The 22,964-nt window shown below is 41.1% G+C and overlaps 1 protein-coding gene across 8 annotated transcripts in view; it reads right to left on the reverse strand.

The window, feature by feature from the left end:
• Positions 1 to 1,170: 1,170 nt before the first annotated feature.
• ZNF521 (zinc finger protein 521) overlaps positions 1,171 to 22,964 on the reverse strand; it is a 346,723-nt gene continuing 324,929 nt past the window's right edge. For all 8 annotated transcript variants that reach the window (XM_048507495.1, XM_048507491.1, XM_048507490.1 and 5 more), the window contains one exon: positions 1,171 to 2,011. In XM_048507495.1, coding sequence (XP_048363452.1) covers positions 1,982 to 2,011 — 30 coding nt within the window. In that variant the 3' untranslated portion in view covers positions 1,171 to 1,981. The remainder of the gene's footprint in view (positions 2,012 to 22,964) is intronic.

Here is a 22,964-nt window from a genome sequence, read left to right on the forward strand (position 1 = left end):
AAAATACAGTTTTTTAAACTCTTGGCAACATATGCATAAAAATTTCAAGGCTGGAGAAAGAAACATGACACATTTTTTCCTTGAAATCTCTGGCAAGCAGAGGCATTTTTTACTTTGTTTCCAGCCCTCCATCTGTGGAGATTCAGAAAATGACACTCCACAAACAGGAAATCACACTTAAATCCGCCCTGACAGCAAAAAGGCAGGCGAGTCCAACACTTTGCGGCATGCTGCAGCTCTAACCACTACGTGAGGAGTTCAGAAAAGCTGTGCACTTCCACACAAATGTGGAGGATGGATTTGGGTTGAATGCTCACACAAGCAAATCAGAGGACCAAAAAAAGGGCATTTATGGCACATCTTTTCTTTACAGATACTTGGGACAAACAGGTTAATTCAGTTCTCAGCAACACTTCTCTGCTGGCTTTGAACATTCCCCACAGGAAATGTGAGTCTGGAATGCTCACTGAAGCGATCTCTCTGGCCATGTCCTCTACTGCCATCTCTGTCAGCAGTGAGGACAGGGGACCAGAGGGTAGAAGAGCCCATGTCAGTTCTGTGGCTGGAATTGAACAGGGTTGCCACTTCTGCAAGAGAGGGTGGGGGAAGCACAGTTCTGTTCCCTGAAATAATTCCGTTAAACACACAAAGTTCCAATATTGTTTAAGGCTGAACTGAAAAGCCAGAAATACTGAAGTGGAAAAAAGAAGAAGCAAAAATGGAACTAAAAACAAAGTATTAAGATGGGATAAAAGTAGAACTAGCATAGCCAAACAACTTGATGTGGTTCACAACTGGCCAAGTGGCATTCACAGAATTTGGAAAGCTGATATTTGAAAACTTTGTGTTCAGACCACTTGTGATAACAGTCCACATATTTTTCTGATCGTTGAGTACTCTTCCACATCTGGCAAACTGTTCATATGTAATACTGCATATCTTTAACAAAATTGGACATTTTCATTGAGCTATTAAGGCGGAATTCCTAAGAAACCTTTCTGGGGAGTAATGCCCACTGAACAGAATGGGACTTGTGTCGGAGTAGACTAGTTTAGATTGCAACTGTGAAAAAAAAAAAACACTTGCTGGTTTTGCAAGTCATAATTCATTTGCAAACAGGGAAAATGGGTCAGGTTCTGTCAGGTACAAAAAACTCAGCGACATTCTATGTAATGGTAAACTGAATTTATTTCCTCTTGGAAAACCATTCCAGTAATCTCCAGGTTCAGACCGCAGAGTAAACATTAATAACAGTAACATACAGGTTAGTTCAACTGATTTCAAAAATTTGGCCATGTGACATCATTAAGGAAAGTATTGAACACTCAAAAGCTTCAAATGGTATCCAGGAAAAAAGTTTCTTTGACAATCTACATAACAACTATTGCATATATGGTAATGCTATCTGTCATATCGCAAGGCTTACAAATATATATACAGGCCATATTCAGCTGGGGGATCTTGCTTGGAGAGAGTCTCTTCGTGTTTTTTTTTTCTTTTTGCAAGAATCTTCAGCAATAAAAATACTCTTGAAATCAACTGTTTGTATACCAAAAGAGAGAGACTGACGACATAAGCTTGAATTAAAAGAAGGCCAAATAGGGTTGTAATGTATCACTGCTATTTCTTTTTTTTTCTTCTCTTATTTGAAAATAACATTTCCTTAAGCCTTTTTCCCTTTATATGTTATAATTACTCTTTTCATCCTGCTAGAATAGGGCCCAAGTCCACTTGTCTTTATAAGACCATTTTAGTATCAGACAACATAATACATGTGCAACACTTTATATACAGGAAGTCCCTCCGGTGCTCAAAAGTTCAAACACATGAACATCCAACAGTTTTGATAATACAGGTTTTATGGTACAATACAATGTTTCTGAATAATATACATTAACAATGAAAGTCTCGTGCAAAGAGTAAAACATGTTCCCTTTTTTCGTCCCACAAAGCATCCTCTCTTGAAGAAACGGGTCTTGCACTAACTGCTATGTTGGGTCATTGTATGATTCTGTAAGGGGAAAAAAAAGACAAGGACATGACGTTATGATACAACCCAGGAACAAAAATACATTAGAAAGGCTACAAAAAGATCATATAACAGGTATGTCCCTGTGTTAAACGGCCTAGTCATGCTGTGATGTTAACAGAAAAACATTTTGCTCTATATTTCGCATCAGTATAATTTCTGAACATTTATAGCTGTTCTACACTGAAGATAAATTCATTCTGGTCTGACTTAGTATCTGGCCAACAGTTCTATTCACACATGATTTTTTCTAAAGCCAAGATTATGGAGATTCTTGATTTATGGATTGTTTTCAGGTGAGGCAAAATCATGGACGCTATTTCATACGTAAGGGACCGTAGTATCCAAACTGGAAAATCCACCGATTAAACATTCCAGTGCAACAGTTATTCAGCTATATGCTTCCATGAGTACTTTTTCTGGAGTGCTCAACACAGAGACAACTGTTACATGATGACAGAGCTTGTCAGGAAAATGACAACCTTCATTCCAGAAAACTGGATACAGACATGAATGCTGAAGTTGGTGTCCCCATTAATATATGACTTGTTGGTATTCATAAGGGGAATTTAATATTTCTAAAAGTACCTACGGCCGCAGTCTTAAGATTCTTACTATGGGTTATTCCATTTGTATTATAGGTGCCAACAAATCTGGCACAATAAACTGAACTGAACTGGGTCAGAACCACTGAACTCGGCGGCAATTCTTTCTGAGTACACACAACTAGGATTGTGCTGCAAAATGTATTAAGGCTTCTTGCAACATTTCAAAAAGTCTGCTTGCACGCTTACAATTTTAAAAAGCACAAGATAACATTATTAATACTGTGCATTCATGAATGAATTAATAGGGTGCTATCAGTCTACATAAGACTCTACATAAAGCATTCATAAGCTCAACCACACAGCTCCTTCCTGAAGGAACCCAATATACGGTAGCTATTTACCAAAGGGACCAATTCAAATGTTACAAAGCTCATTTCGTGAACATGCAGATTCTCAACAGACGTGCCTTGGAGTTTCATGACAAGCACATCAGGGCTTGATTTGGGTCACGAATGCAGCACACAAGGAGAAAGAACTTAAGCCTCTTCCTGAGCTGTTTTGCCAAGCCAAAATGGCCACAGAAGCTGATGCTCTCCCTGTTGGGGAAACTAATGCAGAGCTATCAGAACATGTAAGTTTCCCCAACAGGGCGAAAAACAGCTTCCCAAAGACATTTTGGGTTTAGAAAATGGCACAGTGGGGGAAGGTTTTAGTCCTGATCCAAATTGAGCTCCTGTGCACCCAGGAATGGTATTCCATCATAGAACTTGGGATACACATCTGCCAAATGAATCTCCATCACAGAACTTGGGGCACACATCTGCCACATAAAGTCCATAAATTCCCTAACTAGCACTGTCCACATAATCTTCAAGAATTCTTTTATTATTTTTCCATTTGTCTTTTGTCTCACTGGCACGTTCTAAACCATAAAATCCCAAATGTCCACAGAATGCAAACTTATGCCTTAATCTTAACTGACAGAACCAAGATATCTCAAGATAGTCTGCTTTCAAAGGAACCTCATGCACTTAATGCCATACAATAGAGTAATATAGAGCTACATAATCTCACTACTTTCCAGCAGATGCCATTTAAATGAGGCATGTCTGAAACATTGGAATAATTTTAATCCAAGAACAGATCTACGCTTTATACAGAATGGGGAGATATACTGAAATGGTGTTGTGCATCTAGAATGTCCCACTTCGGACTGCAGGTGGGAAATCATATTTTTATTTGTTTTATATATTTTAAAGACCATCCCATTTCTAGCTCTGTTTAAAGTGATCCACAACCATAAATTACAACAATAATTACCCCACAAAAGATTACCACCAACATACCCACTGCTCAAACACTAATCTGTGACTCATGAGTCCGTTCAGCTGAATTATAGTCCAATAAAACTACAGCTGCTGGCCACAGAATCAAACAAGGAAGGGGAAGAGATTGGAAACAGACAAAAGCTCATTGAAATAAGGCCTTGTACACAAGATCTGGCCAGTGATCTCTTCTGGTACCTACAAAGAGAAACTGCTATGTGAAGTAAGTGCTATCATACAAAAGGTCAAGGATCTTATAGAAGGCAAATGGTGTCAAACCAAGAACTGGACTGACCCAAGATGACTGGCAGGTCTATAAAGGGAGAGGTGGCCTTCAAGTATGCAGGATGTCAAGGGCTTGAAAGGTTAAAACCGGCACCCTGGATAGAACCAGGACAATAAAAATAGGTTATATAATTTTACACAGTGCCTTTCACAAAGCATTCATAGATATTAGGGCTTGAAGATATTGGCTGTTATGGCCAATAGATAATGCCTTTACAATTAACTATCTAAGAATTTATTTTCATTTCAGTCATTGTGTGTCATCATGCTGTAACACTTGTGCATGTGCATAGACACATGGACTCCAGTGTGTATGCAACTTCATGGTCCAGAAATCAAAAGCATGAAAAAAAAGTGAAATCAATAATTTCTGCTAAAAGAAACATCCAAATTGCCCTATACTGTGCGCCAGAGGAGGCAGTAATTTCTTTCTAAAGGGAAAGAGAGAAGTTCTACTATGGGGAAAATCATGTAAGTGTAGTATCATGGCAAATGTTTGCATCTTAACACTTCTGAGGGATGCTAAACGCCCTGAGGGTCTGTCAGGTTGTTTCAAGCCTGTTCTTAGCCACAATATGCTACAGATGCCATTTGTGCATTGCTGGATCCCAGGTAATGACCACTTTGTTAATGTCACTGAGGGCAAATGAAGCCTTCATATTGTCTATACACTGAGTGTGTGGAAAAAGAAACACCTGCCCCCCCCTTTGTCAATGCATCTGGACTGATGTTTTCTGCCTTTGCCATGCTACACTAGTGGCATCTTTGCCTCCTACCACAGCAAGAGTTTTGCCTGATCTAGTACTGACTTACTGACCTACGTTATATAATCTGTTTTAAGTCTCAGTAAGAAAGGTGGACTATAAATAACATCAATATAGTTGCATAAAATTCTGCACCAACCAGCTATACATGACCCAACTGGAGTGACGGCCTTGTTGCTTTGGCAACACGAATCCTTGAAGCTTCATAGGATTGGTCTCTCTCTCTCTCTCTCTCTCATTTCCCATGCTAGTGCTCTTCTTGGTGCCTCTTCAATCCCTAATATCTAACATCTCGTGAAGACAGCAGGTGCTTTTGGGGAAATTGCCAAAAAGTGGAGGAGTATTTTTCCTTTGAGCATGCAAAACAATTTATGAGAAATGCGCTCCCATTGTATTGATCATCTGATTAAGCTCCATGGAGGAAGCCAAACCATCCACAGAAATAATTTGAAAAAATTTGAAGATAGGTAAATCTGTTCTATCCTACAGCAGCATCCATTGACTACTGAGAATGGCAATGGATTGGAAGCCTGGGGACAGAGTTGTTCTTTAGATCTTGTTTCATCTATAAAGTTGTTCATAAAGTCATACAGCTATAAAGTCATACAGCTGCCTCCCACACAATCATCAACCACTTGGTATTTAAGGATGAAAACCAGCTAGAAAATCACTGTGGCAGGGATCCTGCAAACCACCATCAGAAGGCACAAACAGGGATCTTCCCCAACTTCCCCTTACCCCGGAGTTATTTTTGATCCTGGAAGAGTTTATTCTCGTGGTTGAGGAACTTATGTGTACTAACAGCCTCACCAGTAGTGCTGCTGCAATGAGGAGGAAGACAGGAATGAGATTGTCCTTTTATGTGTCTTGTGTGAGCAGAGCTCAGCTCATGAAAGACAAAGAAAGGAGCAATTTTGCGCCCTCCTCACTACAGTTGCCTGTACCTCTACGGTCTCAAGTCCCTCAACCCCGCAAATCCTGGAACTAGAAATGGCTCCGGGGAAAAGGCAAATTCCTACAATCCTGTGGATTGTGGGTTCCAACTCCATGCATGTAATGCCAGGTCTTTCCATATTCTAGTCATGCTATGGAATGAAATCACAAAATAGGAATTCTGACACTTTGGCAATAATATTTAGAGCATCAGTGTGCTTGTGTTTCAGTCCATTGGCAGCATTTGATCATCCCGGATGAGAATGAGCTGCCTTCTGAAAAGAGCGCTACACGTTTACAAGGCTCACTACAGGAGATGGACTGCTTTGGCACATGAAGCTCTTCTCTTTACACCTGGAATGCAAAAAACAACAACCCTGCAACGTTGGAACATAGCTTATGAACATTAATGAGCCCCAGCTTTCCATTTTAAAGATGAGACATGAAGTTCCACATGGTCACTTCAAGGTTTGGAAAAGCTATAAAGTACTGGGTAAGACCACTGAAAATACTGTTCATAGGTGTGTGGGATTCAAATCACATGTCCTTCAATTATATATTTTTTAAAATGAAGGCACTAAAGTGAAAAATAAACCATGGGATTAGTCTCTGCTCAGCTCTGCTCCCGTATCCCATAGCCAATACAACCTGATGCACAGAAAGACTCTCAAGAGGTAGCAAAGATATTAATTCAGGGGAAAGAGCACAGAGAAAAATCACTAGTTAAGCCAAGACCCAGACACATTCTACGTGGGCCTGCGGACTAGGGATAGAAGCCATTTCTCAGAATTTCAACAACTGACATGTGTACATGTAACTCCTTTTTGTTTTACAGAGCATCAATGGCTAAGAAGAAAATATACTAGCCTAGAGAGTGAAGCTGTTTTATACATGCTAACAGGAAAAACGTAGCACAGATATAACATTTATGAGACAAAGAGGTGAAAGATGGAGGGGAAAGAGATAAGGAAACAAGAAAAATTATTTAATCCCATAGAGAGCCATGTTATATTGTGCAAAAATACCAAACCAAACCAAAACCTGTCTCTTAGAGACCCCATGTCTAAGTGACTGAAAATTGCAACCATTAATTCCAGTTATGAACGGCTGGAGCTTCTGTTTTAAGCATTTTTTTATATAAAGAAGGTTGTGTTTAAAAATTTAGGACAAAATTTTCTTCTATTATCCACACAGCAGATCTCAGCACTGATATTTTCATCTTTCCATGTGCTCAGGACTCCCACTTCCATGACAATGGGAGTTGATACAAGTGGGGAAATCAGAAGATGGAGCTCCCGTTGACATGAACATGGGAGTTTTCAGAGCACAGGGAGAACTGATATTAGAGTTAAGAGCTTCTGTGTAGCTCTGAGAATGGAATTTGCCCTTAACAGGACACACAGTACATTTGAGGACAGATGTTTTTTAAATTGCTCTTCAGGAAAACAGTCAACACTGAATAACTTTTCTAACTTCATTCTTTTTCTATCCTATGTAAAATTCAGTGAACACTGGGAAGCATATCCTTCAACCTGCCCTGATACACCCAACATATCTATACCAATTTTTTTTGTGCTAGAAGAGCCTCTGAGGATTTGCTGTAGAAACACAGGTTGGAAATAAACACCCGCAGGCCTTCTTTTTCAAATTTCAGGAAAAAAAATTATCTTTTGGTTTTTATTTTTGATGTTTTAAGGTTTTTAGAATTTTGTTGTTAACATTTGTTTATGTAATTGTGTTGTTTATGTGTCATGGGCCTGCTTGGGCATAGTCTTGAGGCAAGGTGATATACAAACATCCCAAAATAAAGAGTAAACACATTTGAATTAATGTGGCTTGTTAAATTTGAAATGGTTATTTTGTGCTTTGCCATTATGCTCCTCTCTTACAAGCTGGCAATTATGTACATTAATATAATATGCTATGTTCCAAATATGCCTATATGACACAGGGAGAGAAAGAGCTGGGGAAAGAACTTCAATGTCACAACAAACCTATCCACTCAGCAACAGAAACTGGAAAGCCTTTTTAAAAGATCAGTTTCCTTAAGCCCAAATGTAGGCAAGTAGTTCAGAAATCTTTATATTCCATGCAGCCATCTGATTTCAGCACCTGATCCATGTTAAAGATCCCAAAATACTTAGTGAACTTTTTAATAAAGGCAAACAGCCCACTGAGTTGAAGACGGCTTAACACTTGTGACACCACAGATAAACAGGCTGCCTTGAGGTTCCAGACATTGGCAGGTTCCCTATTCAACTCATGATCTAGAGCCGTGGTGGCGAACCTTTGGCACTCCAATTGACCATGCTGGCAGGGGCTGATGGGAACTGTAGTCCATAACATCTGGAGTGCCAAAGGTTCGCCACCACTGATCTAGAGTCACAAGCTAAATGCTTTAAACAGCCAAGTGTTCTATGTTTTTCTTTTCTGCTTTATAACATTAAAACCTTATCCAGTTTTCACAGCCACAGTGACTAAAGAAAATCTCCTTGCACAGAAACAGGGTAGTTGTTTTTCTGCTGCAGCTGTTCAAAGCCTCTCCCTCTCTGTCTATTTACCTGAACTAAATTCTTATAGTAAACAGCCATTAAGAGAGAGAAAAAAAGGGAGAGAAAGAAAAAGAAAAAAGCTCCCACTAATTCTCCATTCCATTAGAATCCCTAACGTGAAGTACAGTTGCATTCAATTTAAATGAGATATTTCAAAGCTGAATGAAATAGAACGCAATTGTTGCTCAAAAGCAGATTACAAATAAAGAAATATAAAGATTAAATGGGGATGTTATTGTTCGACAGATGGTGACAGTATCACAGCAGCATGATTTTTCCTCTCCTTAATTCAAGAAAGCAACCACTAGAAATCAATCATCACTGATTAACTAATTATGATATACTAACATTTTACAATTGATGGGAAATCTACATCTAAAAACTCATCTCTGTTCCAGCACTCTACCCTCCCCCTTTCAGTAAACCTACTGCGTACCAGTACAGTTTCAAGTTGTAAAACACATTTCTACATTACTGACCTTTAAGCACCACTTTTTTTAAAAAAAGAAAAAAACAAAACAAAAGCAATTGGTTTCCAACAGGCTGGATAATAAGTCTTTTGACCTGCATTCTTCTCTGACCCGTTAAAGTCACCTCTGTGCTTGGGCATATAGCTGACTTAGGAAATGCCTGCAAGTCCTGCATTTCATCTCCTGCCCACTCAAAATAAAGCTTTCTTTAAATGTGTCTGTACGGGTCCCAAAAGACCGGGGAGGCATCCCTGTAGTGGGCAATGGAGGAACAGAAGCTTCTGGCTTTATTAATGAATGCAGACCATTATGAGTCTGGCTGGCTCCTGCACTGTTCCCAGAAGCATATACTGTACGTGACTTAAAATGCTAGAATATTGACACAAAGCGAGCCAGGCAACCCTAAGGAAAATTACTCCTTGGATATAATGTAGGCTCGTAACAGCTATTAGAGTACAAAATAAAACCCTCCGGGATCAAACTGACATATACAGCATTCTACCTACTCCTCAAACATTAGAAGAATTTCTTTGTGAAGGCATTCTCAAGGACAGCATTAAACTGACTTTTGTAGCAATCTGCAACAGCTTTTTGGCTTACAGCTTTTAGTAGTAAATCTCTAGTTTGAATCAATATAAGTACTATATCCTCCACATTAATCAATACATTTGGTTCAATACACATTCTATTAAATTATACTTTCTAATCAAGATTTTCTGCTTCTATACCCACATTCCCCCCACCCTTCCTTCCAACTTCTTTATGATAGTTTCAATTTGTTTATTGAGAATGACAGGATGCTGGATTGTCTTGGCAGAGGGTTGGGGACAAAGTAAAAACAGTACACCCAGCAAATTGTCAATTAAAGTCATAATGCCAAATAGAGAATTCTGTTCCATTGTCAGTAAGATTTCCAGGACTTCCAGTATGATACTTCCAGTTTATCACTTCCCTAGCTCTCTCATATCTCATTCAAAACTGGAGTGTGTACGTGAAACATTCAAGGACATGAAGCAAAGAAGCAGTTATAACATTAAGGTAATTTTAGATATCAGTATCCACACATTCTGTTTTGCACAGGTAACTAGCAAAATTTGTTTTGCTATTAAAATCAGATGTAGCTCCGCAACAATAACTATGAGAAACATTTTTGAGAACAAAGCTAACATGGTTAGAATGGTTAGAAGATCAAATAATGATCTGATGATACAGGAACCAAAGGGGAGCTGTTCTGAGATCTTCAGAGGAAGAGGGAGGTACACTTTTAAACAAATACCTGTACCATACCTTCCCTACAGAAAAGTGAGCTAAATATAAATTAGGGCAGTGGTGGCGAACCTTTGGCACTCCAGATGTTATGGACTACAATTCCCATCAGCACCTGCCAGCATGGCCAATTGGCAGGGGCTGATGGGAATTGTAGTCCATAACATCTGGAGTGCCAAAGGTTCGCCACCACGGAATTAGGGTCACCAGCTCCAGGTTGGGAAACACCTGGAGTTTTTGAGTGTATAGCCTGTGAGAAGACAAGGTTTCAAGAGGGAAGAGATTTTAATGAAGTATAATGCCATAGGCCCTTTCCGCACGGCGGAAAGGGCGCCTCTCCACCGGCAGAAATTTTGCCGGTGAAGGGGAGGGGGCAGTTCGCACGGGAGCATACGAGCAGCCTCTGCAGAGGCGGCCCCTGCAGACCGACGCTGGAGGACGAGGTGAGTGGGGGGGGGGATGGGAAAGTGGCGTCTTCGGTGCAGTGCTGTTTGCACCGCGCCAATGGGAAGGTGGTGCTTTCCAAAAACCTCCCTCGGGAAGGGAGGTGGAAAGTGGTGCCTTCATGCCACTCAGGGCCGCAAAGGATGGTGCTGCTGCGTTGCAGCAGCGCTGTCTGTGCGAACAACTCCCCAGGGACCGGTGTTTTTCCATCCCTGGGCCACTGTTTTTGGCCCCATGCGGAAAGGGCCATGGAGTCCACCCTCCAAAGTGGCCATTTTATGCAAGTGAACTCATCTCTGTCACCTGGAGATCAGCTGTAATAGTGGGAGATCACCAGCTACCACCTGGAGGCTGGCAACTCTAATATAAATACATCCATTGGCCCACCATTGAGATATGATAAGTTGTACACTACTCCTTTATGCACAGCTCAATAATTAAATCTATTGCTGTGGAAAGCCTAACCTGGAAAGCCTGGTTTTGCCCAATCCCATTAGGTCTCAGAAACTAAGCAGGGTCAGCCCTACTAAGTTTTTGAATGGGATACCATCAAGGAAGTTCATGGTTGCTATGTGGAGGCAGGCAACAGCAAAACATGAAAGATGTTCAAGGCAAAAAGAACATATTTTGCTTTGAAAACCTGATATGATCACCCTAAGTCAGCTTCAACTTGACAGAAACCCCAAAATTTGTTATTATGTCCAAACTATGAACTGTGGTTTTTTTCATCCTTTATAACTGGGGTTATGAATCAGGAATAAACCATGATTTGGAATCCTAATTTAGTGGGAAGAGAACAAACCACACTTTGTGGTCTGAACATATCAAATTGAATTTTGCTATGCAAGAGAAGGAAGGGAAAAATAGGGAGTTCTCTAGTTTCAGGATTCTGCGGGCTGTTTTGTTACTACATTTTCACGGTGATGTTTAAATCATAGCTGCTTACTACATTATTTTACAATGCTGTATAAATCTGTTGCCCACACAGGGCCTTAATCTAGTTCTTTGAAGATATAAGAAATACCTTAAATGTAAAGAGAGATCTCAAACATGGAACTACAGTGTTGGAGGCCTTAAGTCACATGTCAAAATGCTTTAGCTGAATTAGGGCTTTATTCTTTGTAAGTTTAATCTTAAGTATGCAATGTCATTGCCTTTTTTGGGGTAATGCCTTCTGCTTGGGTGTTTTCTTACTTGACACATGCATAATAAACACTGCACTTTGTGTCTTCGGATTACAGAGGTGCTTTCTTTGTTCTTTTTTTTCCTGTTCACTCATGATGAACCTGCAAAGAAACTGCTGAATTTTCTTTTGACATTTAACACCATTCTACACAGTCACATCTAACACTCCCTGGATGTCATTATATCACCAACACAGAAAAAGGTGAGAGAGCAACAGCAAACATCAAGTACAGAAATGGCTAGAGAATGAGGATGGAAGGGCTACTGCAGTATTATTTGCTTCTTGCAGTATAATATGCAACTTTCAACATTAACAGCCTTCATGGGTTGGATCCAACTACATTGGTAATTTCTATTTCCTTCCCACTACAGACCCTCCTCATGCTGTTCCTTAGGGCCTCCTGTTCCTCAGGGACAGCCTTTTGTGGGCTGCACTGAGAGAAAAGCCCTTTTCTGCTGATGGAAAATTTTGTTCTCTACTGCATGCGGTTTACAGTGTCAAAAACAAGAAACCCAGCAACAGAAAATTATCAATAACCACAAATATCTTAATGACCAATCAGCCACCATAAAGAAGAAGAAGAGTTTGGATTTATATCCCCCCTTTCTCTCCTGCAGGAGACTCAAAGGGGCTGACAACCTCCTTGCCCTTCCCCCCTCACAACATACACCCTGTGAGGTAGGTGGGGCTGAGAGAGCTCCGAGAAGCTGTGACTAGCCCAAGGTCACCCAGCTGGTGTGTGTGGGAGTGTACAGGCTAATCTGAATTCCCCAGATAAGCCTCCACAGCTCAGGCGGCAGAGCTGGGAATCAAACCCAGTTCCTCTAGATTAGATACAAGAGCTCTTAACCTCCTACGCCACTGCTGCTCCTGCTTTGGATTAATAAACAAATTAATCCACCCATGGCATGGTAAAGGTTCTGCCCCATGAAAATGCTATCACCCCAGATCCGAAAATTATTTGTTGTAGTCATTCTAGTCTAGTTTTAGTCCAAGTCTACGTACAAGGCATCTACAGTGGCAAAGGCTGTTATCAACTATGAAAAAAATCTACCTATAAGTAGTCTTGGGCCCTGACCTGGATGGCCCAGGCTAGTCTGATCTCATCAGATCTCAGAAGTTAAGCAAGGTCATCGCTGGGTAGCATCAAGGAATACAGGGATGCTATGCAGAAGAAGACAACGGCAAAACGCTTCTGTTACTCTTGCCTTGAAAGCTCTACTGGGTTCCCATAAGTTGGCTGTGACTTGACAACACTTTACACACTCAAGTAGTCTCAACCTCAAAATAATTTTGGTATTTTTCAGACTTCTCTGTAAGGCAGGAGATCCCACAATGCGTACGAGCTTTTCTGTCATGGATCACTAGCTGCCTGCCTAATTTTTCCAAGACTGAAAGGGTAAGTGGATATCTTTGTGTTGTGTGAAATTGTACTGCAACTTAATATTGAGACAAAGAAACAAAGAATTGCCAACCAAGGACATCCAAACTCTATTTCAATGGCAACAGAAAGCTGAGATATGAACACTCAGCTTTTGCATGGATCAGAGGCTAGTCATCACATGTAGCAGAAGTGTGTGCAAATATAGTAGCAAAATGCTAGTTATGTAATGAATTGTGTTACTTCAGATTGCAATTGGAAGAGGATTTTTTAAAATGGAGATGTACATTCCAGATGGCTAGTATGACATGGTATACTCTATCGCAATGGCATTCTATCTTATTCTTCTACCTGTGTAAACCAAGCCTGAGTTTCATCTCTGTGTGAGTTTGGATCTAGAAAGTTTCTACCCCCACCCAGCAAACCAACTGCAGTCAACACCAACCCCCAATTCTGGAGGCTCCTTGATGCGTAGTTTTGAGGCGTAGTACGGGGCTGCTGTAGGAGAAGGAATAGCTTTTAAAAGAGACTTGTTCGATGCTCATGACCAGCAGGCAAGACATAAGCTCAGCCCACTGTGTATTTGAGTATTCCTGTCTAAAATAAATCTGGTCGGTTATGGAAATGGCATACCTTCTGAGAATGTTTTTATAAACCTGATGAGATTCAGACGAGAGAAGACCCAGGGGTGAAAAACTGGTGATTGAGTTGTGCATAGTTATACCCTGCTTTTCTTCAACCTCAGAACTCAACAAGGCACTTGTATATACAATTCCCAGGATATCTCTCTTCCAGGTGCTGACCATACCTAGATCTGCTGAACTTCAGCAAAGATCCTGTATCATGTGCCTTCCAACCATATATTGGGACACAGATCATTTTGTTAACCACATTATGTCTATGTTAGGCACAGCCAGAAAAGAAAGAAAACAGAAGCCAATTTCAGGTTTCTGTGCTACAGCTCCAGTGCAGTAGTAACATGGGACAGAAGGCTTTGATAAGCGAGACCACCTAATCAAATATTCAGGGATTAAGTCAGTGTGTTATGGACAGATGTGTTCATGTGCCAGTTGTTGCTATGCTTTAATTTTTTTCCTTGTAATGTTTAATTTATCATGCTGGTGCTTTTTAAACTAGAACATCTGTAAACAAGTTTAAGTACGACCTCTCTCATTTTACATCCGTGCGTTGTGTGCTTTCTCCGTGCCTTAATTTTAGATACCTTCAAGACAAGTAAATCTGTGATGGGGGAGAGAATGAAAAAGCAAGAAACTTGACAGACTGTAAGGTGATTATTTTTTATGTGAATATCTGTTCTCAACTCACTGAGTTGTAAGCACAGGACTAACTCAGAGAACTGAACCCATGGAATGTACATACTTCTTTATAGGTCAAAGCCAATTAAACAAACTACTGCTAAATATTTAACAGCTCATGTAGTAATTAGCGCCAAATAATAGGAGCTTAAATTGATAATCAGACAGATGTTTTTAAGACTTACCCAGTTATAATGTCATTCACATCCATTCAACAAGCTTTGTGTTTCTACACGTGGGGTTAAAAGGCGTCTAATAAGCACTTCCAATCACATTTCCATTTTGCTCACTGATATTTTAAAAGCAGGATCACATCTAGCTACCAGGGTCAGGGCATTGATTTCAAGTTTTCATCTGTCTGGTAGCCAGCTTTCAAAAGGTCAATTGGTTGAAATGTAGAGAGCATAACACTAACTTGCCATTAGTATGCTAAGTGTGGGATTGTGGTGCACTAGTCGAGCACATGCTTTGCATGCACAAGGCCCCAGATGCAATCCCTGGCATGAGGTTTGTGAAAGACCCTTCCCTGCTGTGCACAATACTGAAAAAATGGGCTACGGTTGACCTATGGCCCAAGCTCTGTGTGTGTGTGTGTGTGTGCACATGTGTGTGCGTGAGAGCGCAAATCAACGTCTGGTTGCGGAGTGGGCCTGCAATGGCTCTGGAGTTCTTACCGTGGTGGACAACCAAAAATGCTAGTGGGCAGACACCACAGCACTCCAGGACACCTAGATGTGGAACTGGGACCATGTCAGCACTTCCATGCCACAGCTGGCCCGTTGGCGCAGTAGTGGTGGGCCAGAGACATTCTCGGGGGTGGAGTCAACTGTAGTCAGCTTCCATCCAACCTTTAGAGCCAAGAACATAGTGACCCAGGCCTAGGAGTTATGTCACCTTAAAGGGTAGTGTAATTCCAATCAGCCCTTTGGAAGACCTTCTGGCAGCCAGGGTGTTTTTTCTTTTTGGCTGCACCCGTGCCGCCTGAAAACCCTCTGAAGGCAGTGCAGTGGCACAGCTGTCCTGGCTGTGGCAGCCTCTTGATTGGGCTGTTAAGCAGCTTTATATTATTTTACAACAATAGGTTCTGTTAAAATACTCTTATATTAATACAGTAAGTGATCTACACATTTAAAGTAGAAGCATTTCTATTACATAAAAACATGTTCCAACCATACCCACTGCTTACATACTGATATGATACAATAGATCATGTTATCCTGTTGCAGTGTTTGGAGGCAGAAACAGCTATCAGGGGTTGTGCCTTGGACTGGGATAATTGTTCCACATGCACTGGACTCAAGGGGTTGCTGTTGGAGATCACCTATCTTGGATGTGAGAGTTCTCTTGTGGAGTTTCACGGGGTACAATCTTATCTCCCATATTATTTAATGTCTATGTAAAGTCTTCAGAAGAAATTCTGTGTAGCTCTGGAATCAATATGCAGTCAACACCCATATATATATATATCCAAATTCCCTGGCGATGCAGGAGAAGTCTTGAGTCACTGCCTGACTACTATGGTCAGATGTCTGAAAGCTGAACTCAGACAAGACAAACTGAAACTGAACTCAGACAAGACAAAAGTGATTTTACGGTTGGAAAGATCTTGAAGCACATTGTGCTTCCCCCTTTTGATGGATTTGGTTGACCCTAGCAGACTAGGTTAAGAGCCTAGAGGTTATATTTAAGGGGTATATTTATCAAAGAGTTTTTTTATACTCCTATAATAACACTATCCCTTATTACTGTTCTACCATTACACTATCAGATCCACTAAGGTCTACTGAATGGGGCATTCTGGCACCCCAGACAAACTACTAAATATGATTGCTCCAATCAGAGCTGTTTGTTCTCTCTTTGCTTAGGTGGCTCTTACTCTCATCTTCCACCTGCCTCAAAAGCTTTTTATCTCTTCCACACAAAATTGGGCCCTCACTAGCATCTCTGGTCTAACCACTGGCCTCCATAGCTCTCAATGAGAATCAACATACACTTGTGTTGTTGATACTGATCATCTTAATGCTTCCCACGCACCTCTGTCCATGGTGTAATTTATATGTGTTAACACCAGGAATCTTGATCTGTTGCCTTTCCTTTCCTCTCACTACACCCTTTGTACTTCTAATATTGTTTACTTCTACTTAACTAAGTACAGGTAACAGAGCTTGCATCATTGGTAAAAGATAACTTACTCTCATAGTGTCTTCACTGCAAAAATGCAATCTCTGGGTAGAGTAGAAATAGTCAGATGGGTTGCAGAAACCAAACTGATCAAACTTCTGGCATTCTCAAGTGATAAATACCTGATTCTGGAAAACACTATGACCTGCTTATTGAAAAAAACTTGACTGTGGTCACCTGCATGCACATCTGCCCTTTCCATGAAGCTCTGAATAATGTTTCATGTGTCAATGAATCCAAACGTAGTGAAATTTGCAAAGGTTTCAAAAGGTGAACATCCACTTTTTAAGAGAGACAAGTTTTCTTACATTTCCAAGTCAGAAATACAGAACAGAACTGGCATGAGTTTGCTGTGACATGTTATAAAAGACAATAACATTTTATGTCCTTATTGTGGATCATGGTTGTAAACTTGTAGTGTCCTCATTCTCTGCTGCCTTGCCCCTGGTGTAATCACTTACACTTGTGCAAAGTGAGTGGAAAATGCTACCAAAGCAGAGTGCTGGAGTTTTACAGCTACTCTGCTCAGCTGTGACTGACTGCTCAAGGGGCAAAGGCAATAGAAAATTTTCTTGATTTTTGTGGAAACAGTTATTACCATATCCACTCCACTGTTATCAGTCAGCATTTTTCTTCCTCTAGAGAATCATTCCAGTCCCCTCAAAAGAACTGATATCTCTGGCACTTGGAAGCCTATGTCCAAGACTCCTAAGCCCCATAGCACTTGCAGGCACCTGCCTGATCAAGTGCACTGTACATTACGATGAGAGCTCAGCCATTTGTTATCATTTTATAGGAGGATACAGTGCAGAAGACAATCCAATGGGCGCATTCATAGAAGCTGCCCCAGTGACAACCTCACCCCCGATCTTGCAATTCAGGAATTAATTAAAGATGAGCTGGAATGAACATGGGTTCCCCGAACACCAACAGATGGTGTGCTAGAGTTATGGGCTGATTAGAAGGATCATGTTTGTTAAACTCAGAATTCTCTCCCATAAACAAAGGTGGCTTCCCTTAAAGGGCTGGAATCCTGAAGGAGATGTGCAAAGATATAAGAAGATACTGAAGAGGGGAGGGAATGGTGGGACAAAAAAGGGTTTTACTGAAACTGTGTGGAAAAATGCAGTGTGCTTATAAAGCTGAATGCAACTAAGGGAAGTCTAATTCTGTGCATATGTTAAGCAAACAGGACCAACTAAAATGTCTTACAGCAGCTTTCCGAATCACCAGAGCTCTTCTTTAGGCTGGATGTTAAGTTACTTTTTATATGATGGCATTCGTGCATAGGCCCAGTCAGCATGTGGAGAATTGGAGCAGGAAGAGCAGATGCAACTTTGCATCCTTTCATTTGTTGATTGTGAAAAGAGCTAATGTTAGCTGCTCCATGTATGTATGAAGCCTGACCAGTATTGGAGAACTTAGCGTCTTCATCAACACAATATATGTGTGTGCGTGTGCATGTTGAAGCTGTACCTTTCATATTCTTGTGATGTGCTACCTATTTTCTTTTTTAAAAATCAGCTATGCCCTTTTTAGGACAAAGGTGACAGGAGATTTGTGAATTTATCGGTCATTTCCTGGACCATCTTTGTTCTAGAATGCTTGGGTCCTAGTGCCTTGGATACAGAACTAGGTAGGCACTAAGACCCAAGCAGAACATTCTAGAACAAAGACAGTCCAGGAAATGGCTGATGAATTCACAGATCTCCTATCATCTTTATCCTGAAAACAGTATAATTAAGAAGAAGAGTTTGGATTTATATCCCTCCTTTCTCTCCTGTAAGGAGACTCAAAGAGGTTTACAATCTTCTTTCCCTCCCATCCTCCCCACACAACAAACACCCTGTGAGGTGGGTGGAGCTGAGAGAGCTCTAAAGAACTGTGACAAGCCCAACGTCACCCAGCTGGCATGTGTTGGAGTGCACAAGCTAATCTGGTTCATCAGAGAAGCCTCCACAGCTCAAGTGGCACAGCGGGGAATCAAACCTGGTTCTCCAGATTAGAGTGCACCTGCTCTTAACCACTACACCGTGCTGTCTCTCTTAAGGGCATTCTTTAAAGCAAAATATTATCTTGATCCCGGAATGAAAGCAGAATCGTGTCTTATCAGGCAGGGATTTATCATCCCACAGCACTCTTATACCGTTTCAAGAAATAAGTGGTAAACAAGCAGACACTGTGATGGTGCCTGGCATAAACGGGCAGGCAACAGGAGGCCTTCTTTCTAATCAGTCCTCGAAGGAATCTGTCATAGTGAAGAGGCACTTATTCTAATTTAAAGCTCTTACATTTATGTTTAGCTTTGCAAAATCTATCTATAAACTAAAAACTTTGCTAAACTGGGCACTGCAAATACAAACAACAAAAGTGCTGTGAAGGTTTGTGGTAAAAGTAAGCCGGGAGCCATTTTCCTCAGAACGGGCTCTTGTCTGTGATGGAGTGAAGTGTGTTGAGGGGTTACTCTTCACATCCCTTCAGTTCAATAAAATCACTATACTGGATCTTCAACATCAGCAGTACCAAGCTTTGCAATTTTTGTTCAGCTCCTTGAAAAACCATCTGTAGCTCAGTTTTCATATTATGCTTGCCATATAGAAATTTATCTGAGAATGGATCTTAGTATCTATGTTGCAATATCCCCTTGTTTATCACTTGGTCAACAAGGACAGACAGTTGACTCCCTTTGTTCAGTATGGTTTAGAATGAAAAACGATTTATTTCAGAGCTATCTACCTGAAGCAACCTGAGCCAGACTGCTTTGCGCAGGATCAGAAACTGAAAACTTTTTCCTAAAGGGAATTGCTGAAGGCTGTTCTGGACAAACCCTTCTGTGGAAGACTGGGCAAACCCTTCTATGGAGTGAGGGAGGGGAGGGAGGGGTGAATTGCAAGGGAGGGGAGGGAGGGGCTCTGGCATCTGGACATGGCCCACCCACCCTAGCGGAGGGAGGGGAGGGAGGGGTGGCATGCAAGGGAATGGGAGTGAGGGAGGGGAGGAGAGGAGAGGGAGTGAGGGGTGTGACTTGTTTTTTGTTCTGCCATTTCTTTACCGTCCGAGGACCGGGCCATGTTCATGTTCAGTGATCATTCTTACATCAGTGTATTCAACAAAAATCTGCATCGCTCTAAATTTGTAAGTCTATTCATATATCTGGCTTCTGAACCATCTTGCCTGCGCACACAAGAAAAGTTATGTTAAAAAACTGAGAAAAGGGTAACCTAGAACATTTACAGCCTAGACAGGCACTGTTAGTGGCGGGCTGCAAGAGGTCAAAACAAGTGTTGCCAACTCCGGGTTAGGAAATACCTGGAGATTTTGGGGGTGGAGCTGGGAGAAGGAGGGGCAGGACTTTAAAGGGGTATAATTCCATAGAGCCCACCATTTAAAGCAGCCATTTTTCCCCAGGGAAACGATTCTCTGCTGCCTGGAAATGAGTTCTAATTCTGGGAGATCTTTAGGCTCCACCTGGAGGTTTGCAACCCTTGTCAAACCCCTGGTCATTATGAAGCTCATTTGGTCAATCACCAGGTCTCTGTCTAACCTACCTCACTGGGTCATTGATGGCAAAATGAAGAAGGGGAAAATTACGTACATCATCCTGAGCTCTTCAGTAGATAAGAAAAGTAAAGTTGTGAGACAGACTTGGGAAATAAGTGCCCCAAAGATCCCTCTCTGTTCTCCAAATTCTCATACAACTACAATGTAGAAACCACAGCAGGGCCACTCTTCATTGATCAATTGCTTCCCTTTCCTCACATTTATCTGGGTGCTTGTGGTCCTCACTAGTACATGAAATGATGCTACTAAACTGCTAACAAACGCCATGTTAGGCAACTGCTTCTCACACAAGAATTAACGATTCACATTGTACACAGCATGCCTGGATATGGAGCACGAATTGCAAGAATTGCAAGAAAGACTGGCTTTGAAGGCACTACCTATCATGTGTTACACTGCTGGAAAGTCATCACATTTCTGAAATCTATGCAAATCATTTTCTTCTTTCCCCAGAACATAGCAGACAGTTGTCCTGCATGTATACAAGATGTGAGTACAGGTCAATGTGCACGGAAAAAGAGTGCTCACTGCAGCCAAATACCGTATATACTCATGTATAAGTCGACCCGTATGTAAGTTGAGGCACCTAATTTTACCACAAAAAACTGGGAAAACTTATTAATTCGTGTATAAGTCTAGGGTGGGAAATGCAGCAGCTACTGGTAAATTTCAAAAATAAAAATAGATACTTAAATGTTTTTAAATATTTATTTCAAAGAAAAACAGTATGGTATCAACAATAACTTTAAAAGTTCTGAAGTGGAATATATAACTCTTACAGACAGCATCTCTTCAGAGTTTCATAGGGAAGATGCTCAACAAGATCCCCCTTTTAAAAAGTCCCTACAGGTTCTCCTTCATCACGGATAGCTTGTCATTACACAGTGAAGATGCTTGCGTGGTGATGGCAGCCGCTGCCCCAAAGCAAGTCTTATTTGCAGGTCTGCAAGCTCAGCTGGACAGAAGTCCCACCTGCTTTCCAAAAACACTGGGTGGGGGCCGAGAAAGGTGCTGGCAGTGGCTGCACCTCAGGGCACCCTGTGTGTGTGTGTGTGTGGGGGGGGATTCCTGCCACCATGGGCTCCAATGGTGCGGATTTCCCAATGAGTATGGCTCCCAAGCATTCATGGAGCTTCCTGGTCTGAACAAAAATTCTGTAACATATAAATTTAATATTTAATATTCACACCTATTCACTGAATATTCGCTGTGAATGAAGCTACTGGCCACCTGTAGTGCAGCGAAGCAACAGCCCAAAGCTTACCTGGGAGTTGCCTTTGTGTCCACTTAACAGGGAGCAGGTGAGGAAAAACACACTCAGCTCCCAGCCCTTTTTCGCTCGCCACCCGTTCACTCGTGTATAAGTCGAGGGGGCTTTTTTCAGCACAAAAAATGTGCTGAAAAAGTAGACTTATACGCAAGTATATAAGGTATCTCACCCCATGGTCACAATGCCTACATGGGGTGAAGACTACAGGCATAGGCTGTATTCCCCTGAACTCCCAATCACAGGGACAGATCATATGTAATGTGGATACAGTTTGTATGCATGACTTGTCCATATGATGTGCCACATATGTTGTGCTAAATCATAGGCAGGTGTTAAATCAATTGATCAAAGTGTATTCACTACCCTAGATAAAGGCAGAATAAATTAATGATGTTGTTTTTAGCGATACAGGAAGGCTGGGAAAGAGACCCGAGGCTACAGGGTTACGGGACTGAATAATGTGTCTATGCATGTGCATAGACAAGATATACATGGACAGGCTGTGGCAAGCAGATGTATAAATAATTAGAACAGGAGGAAAGGGTCAGGGGCGTAGGTGAGAAGGCGGCAACACTGGATAGAATCTGCAGGTATTATGGTGGTAAGGGAGTGGGAGGGAATCTCTGTTCATTTTAAAGGACTCAACCATCTCTTGGCCACATTTCACTTACATAAACAGTACCTAACTGGTGGTAGATGGTACATCTGTACCAGATCAAACACAGTAATGTTTTATCTGAGATATCAGCAATTACAGCGACTGCTTATAATGCCCACTTCTTGAATCAGACAATATATTCTGAGTGAAAGGGCTGCATTATCATCAGTAGTAAGCTTAGTATTCATCCAGGTTCCTATTATTTCTATCATTTCTAACAAGCAGTTAGAAATGTGCTTTTCCACACAAGTGAAGCAGAATGAAAACTAGCTTTAAGCAGAAAATCACTTGGCTATATGCATTGAACTGAAGCAAAAATGTTGTCTCTTTGTAGACAAACTACTTTGTAGATACTTCTTTCACAATCAAAGCATTTGCTCAGGAAAAACAATTTTAGGGCAATCGTATGAGTTACAATGCCGTTTGTAGCAGAATGCACATCACTTTGTGCTGACCTGACAGTACATTCCTTCAAACCCACTTTGGGAACATAATAAAAAGCCAGATTTGCAAGACTGTACAAAACTTTTGCTGTTAGTAAAGTATATATCACACGAACTATAGCAGACTGAACATTCATAATGATTTGTACTGATTCTAATAAGGCAGTGCTCCTTTGGAAAAATAAACATAGTCAAATTGCTCTGTTAAGAATGTTCTGCTAAAAGAACATAATTAAACCTACTTAAAGATACTAAGCTTATAATTCATAGAAGGAAAGAAATTCTGCATGGATGACTGGAAATGGCATGAGAGCACAAAATGTCATTGCTTTAATGCAGAGTTCAGTCCTAC

This window comes from Sphaerodactylus townsendi, linkage group LG09 (genome assembly GCF_021028975.2).
Source record: "Sphaerodactylus townsendi isolate TG3544 linkage group LG09, MPM_Stown_v2.3, whole genome shotgun sequence".
In the NCBI taxonomy this organism is placed as follows: Eukaryota; Metazoa; Chordata; class Lepidosauria; order Squamata; family Sphaerodactylidae; genus Sphaerodactylus; species Sphaerodactylus townsendi.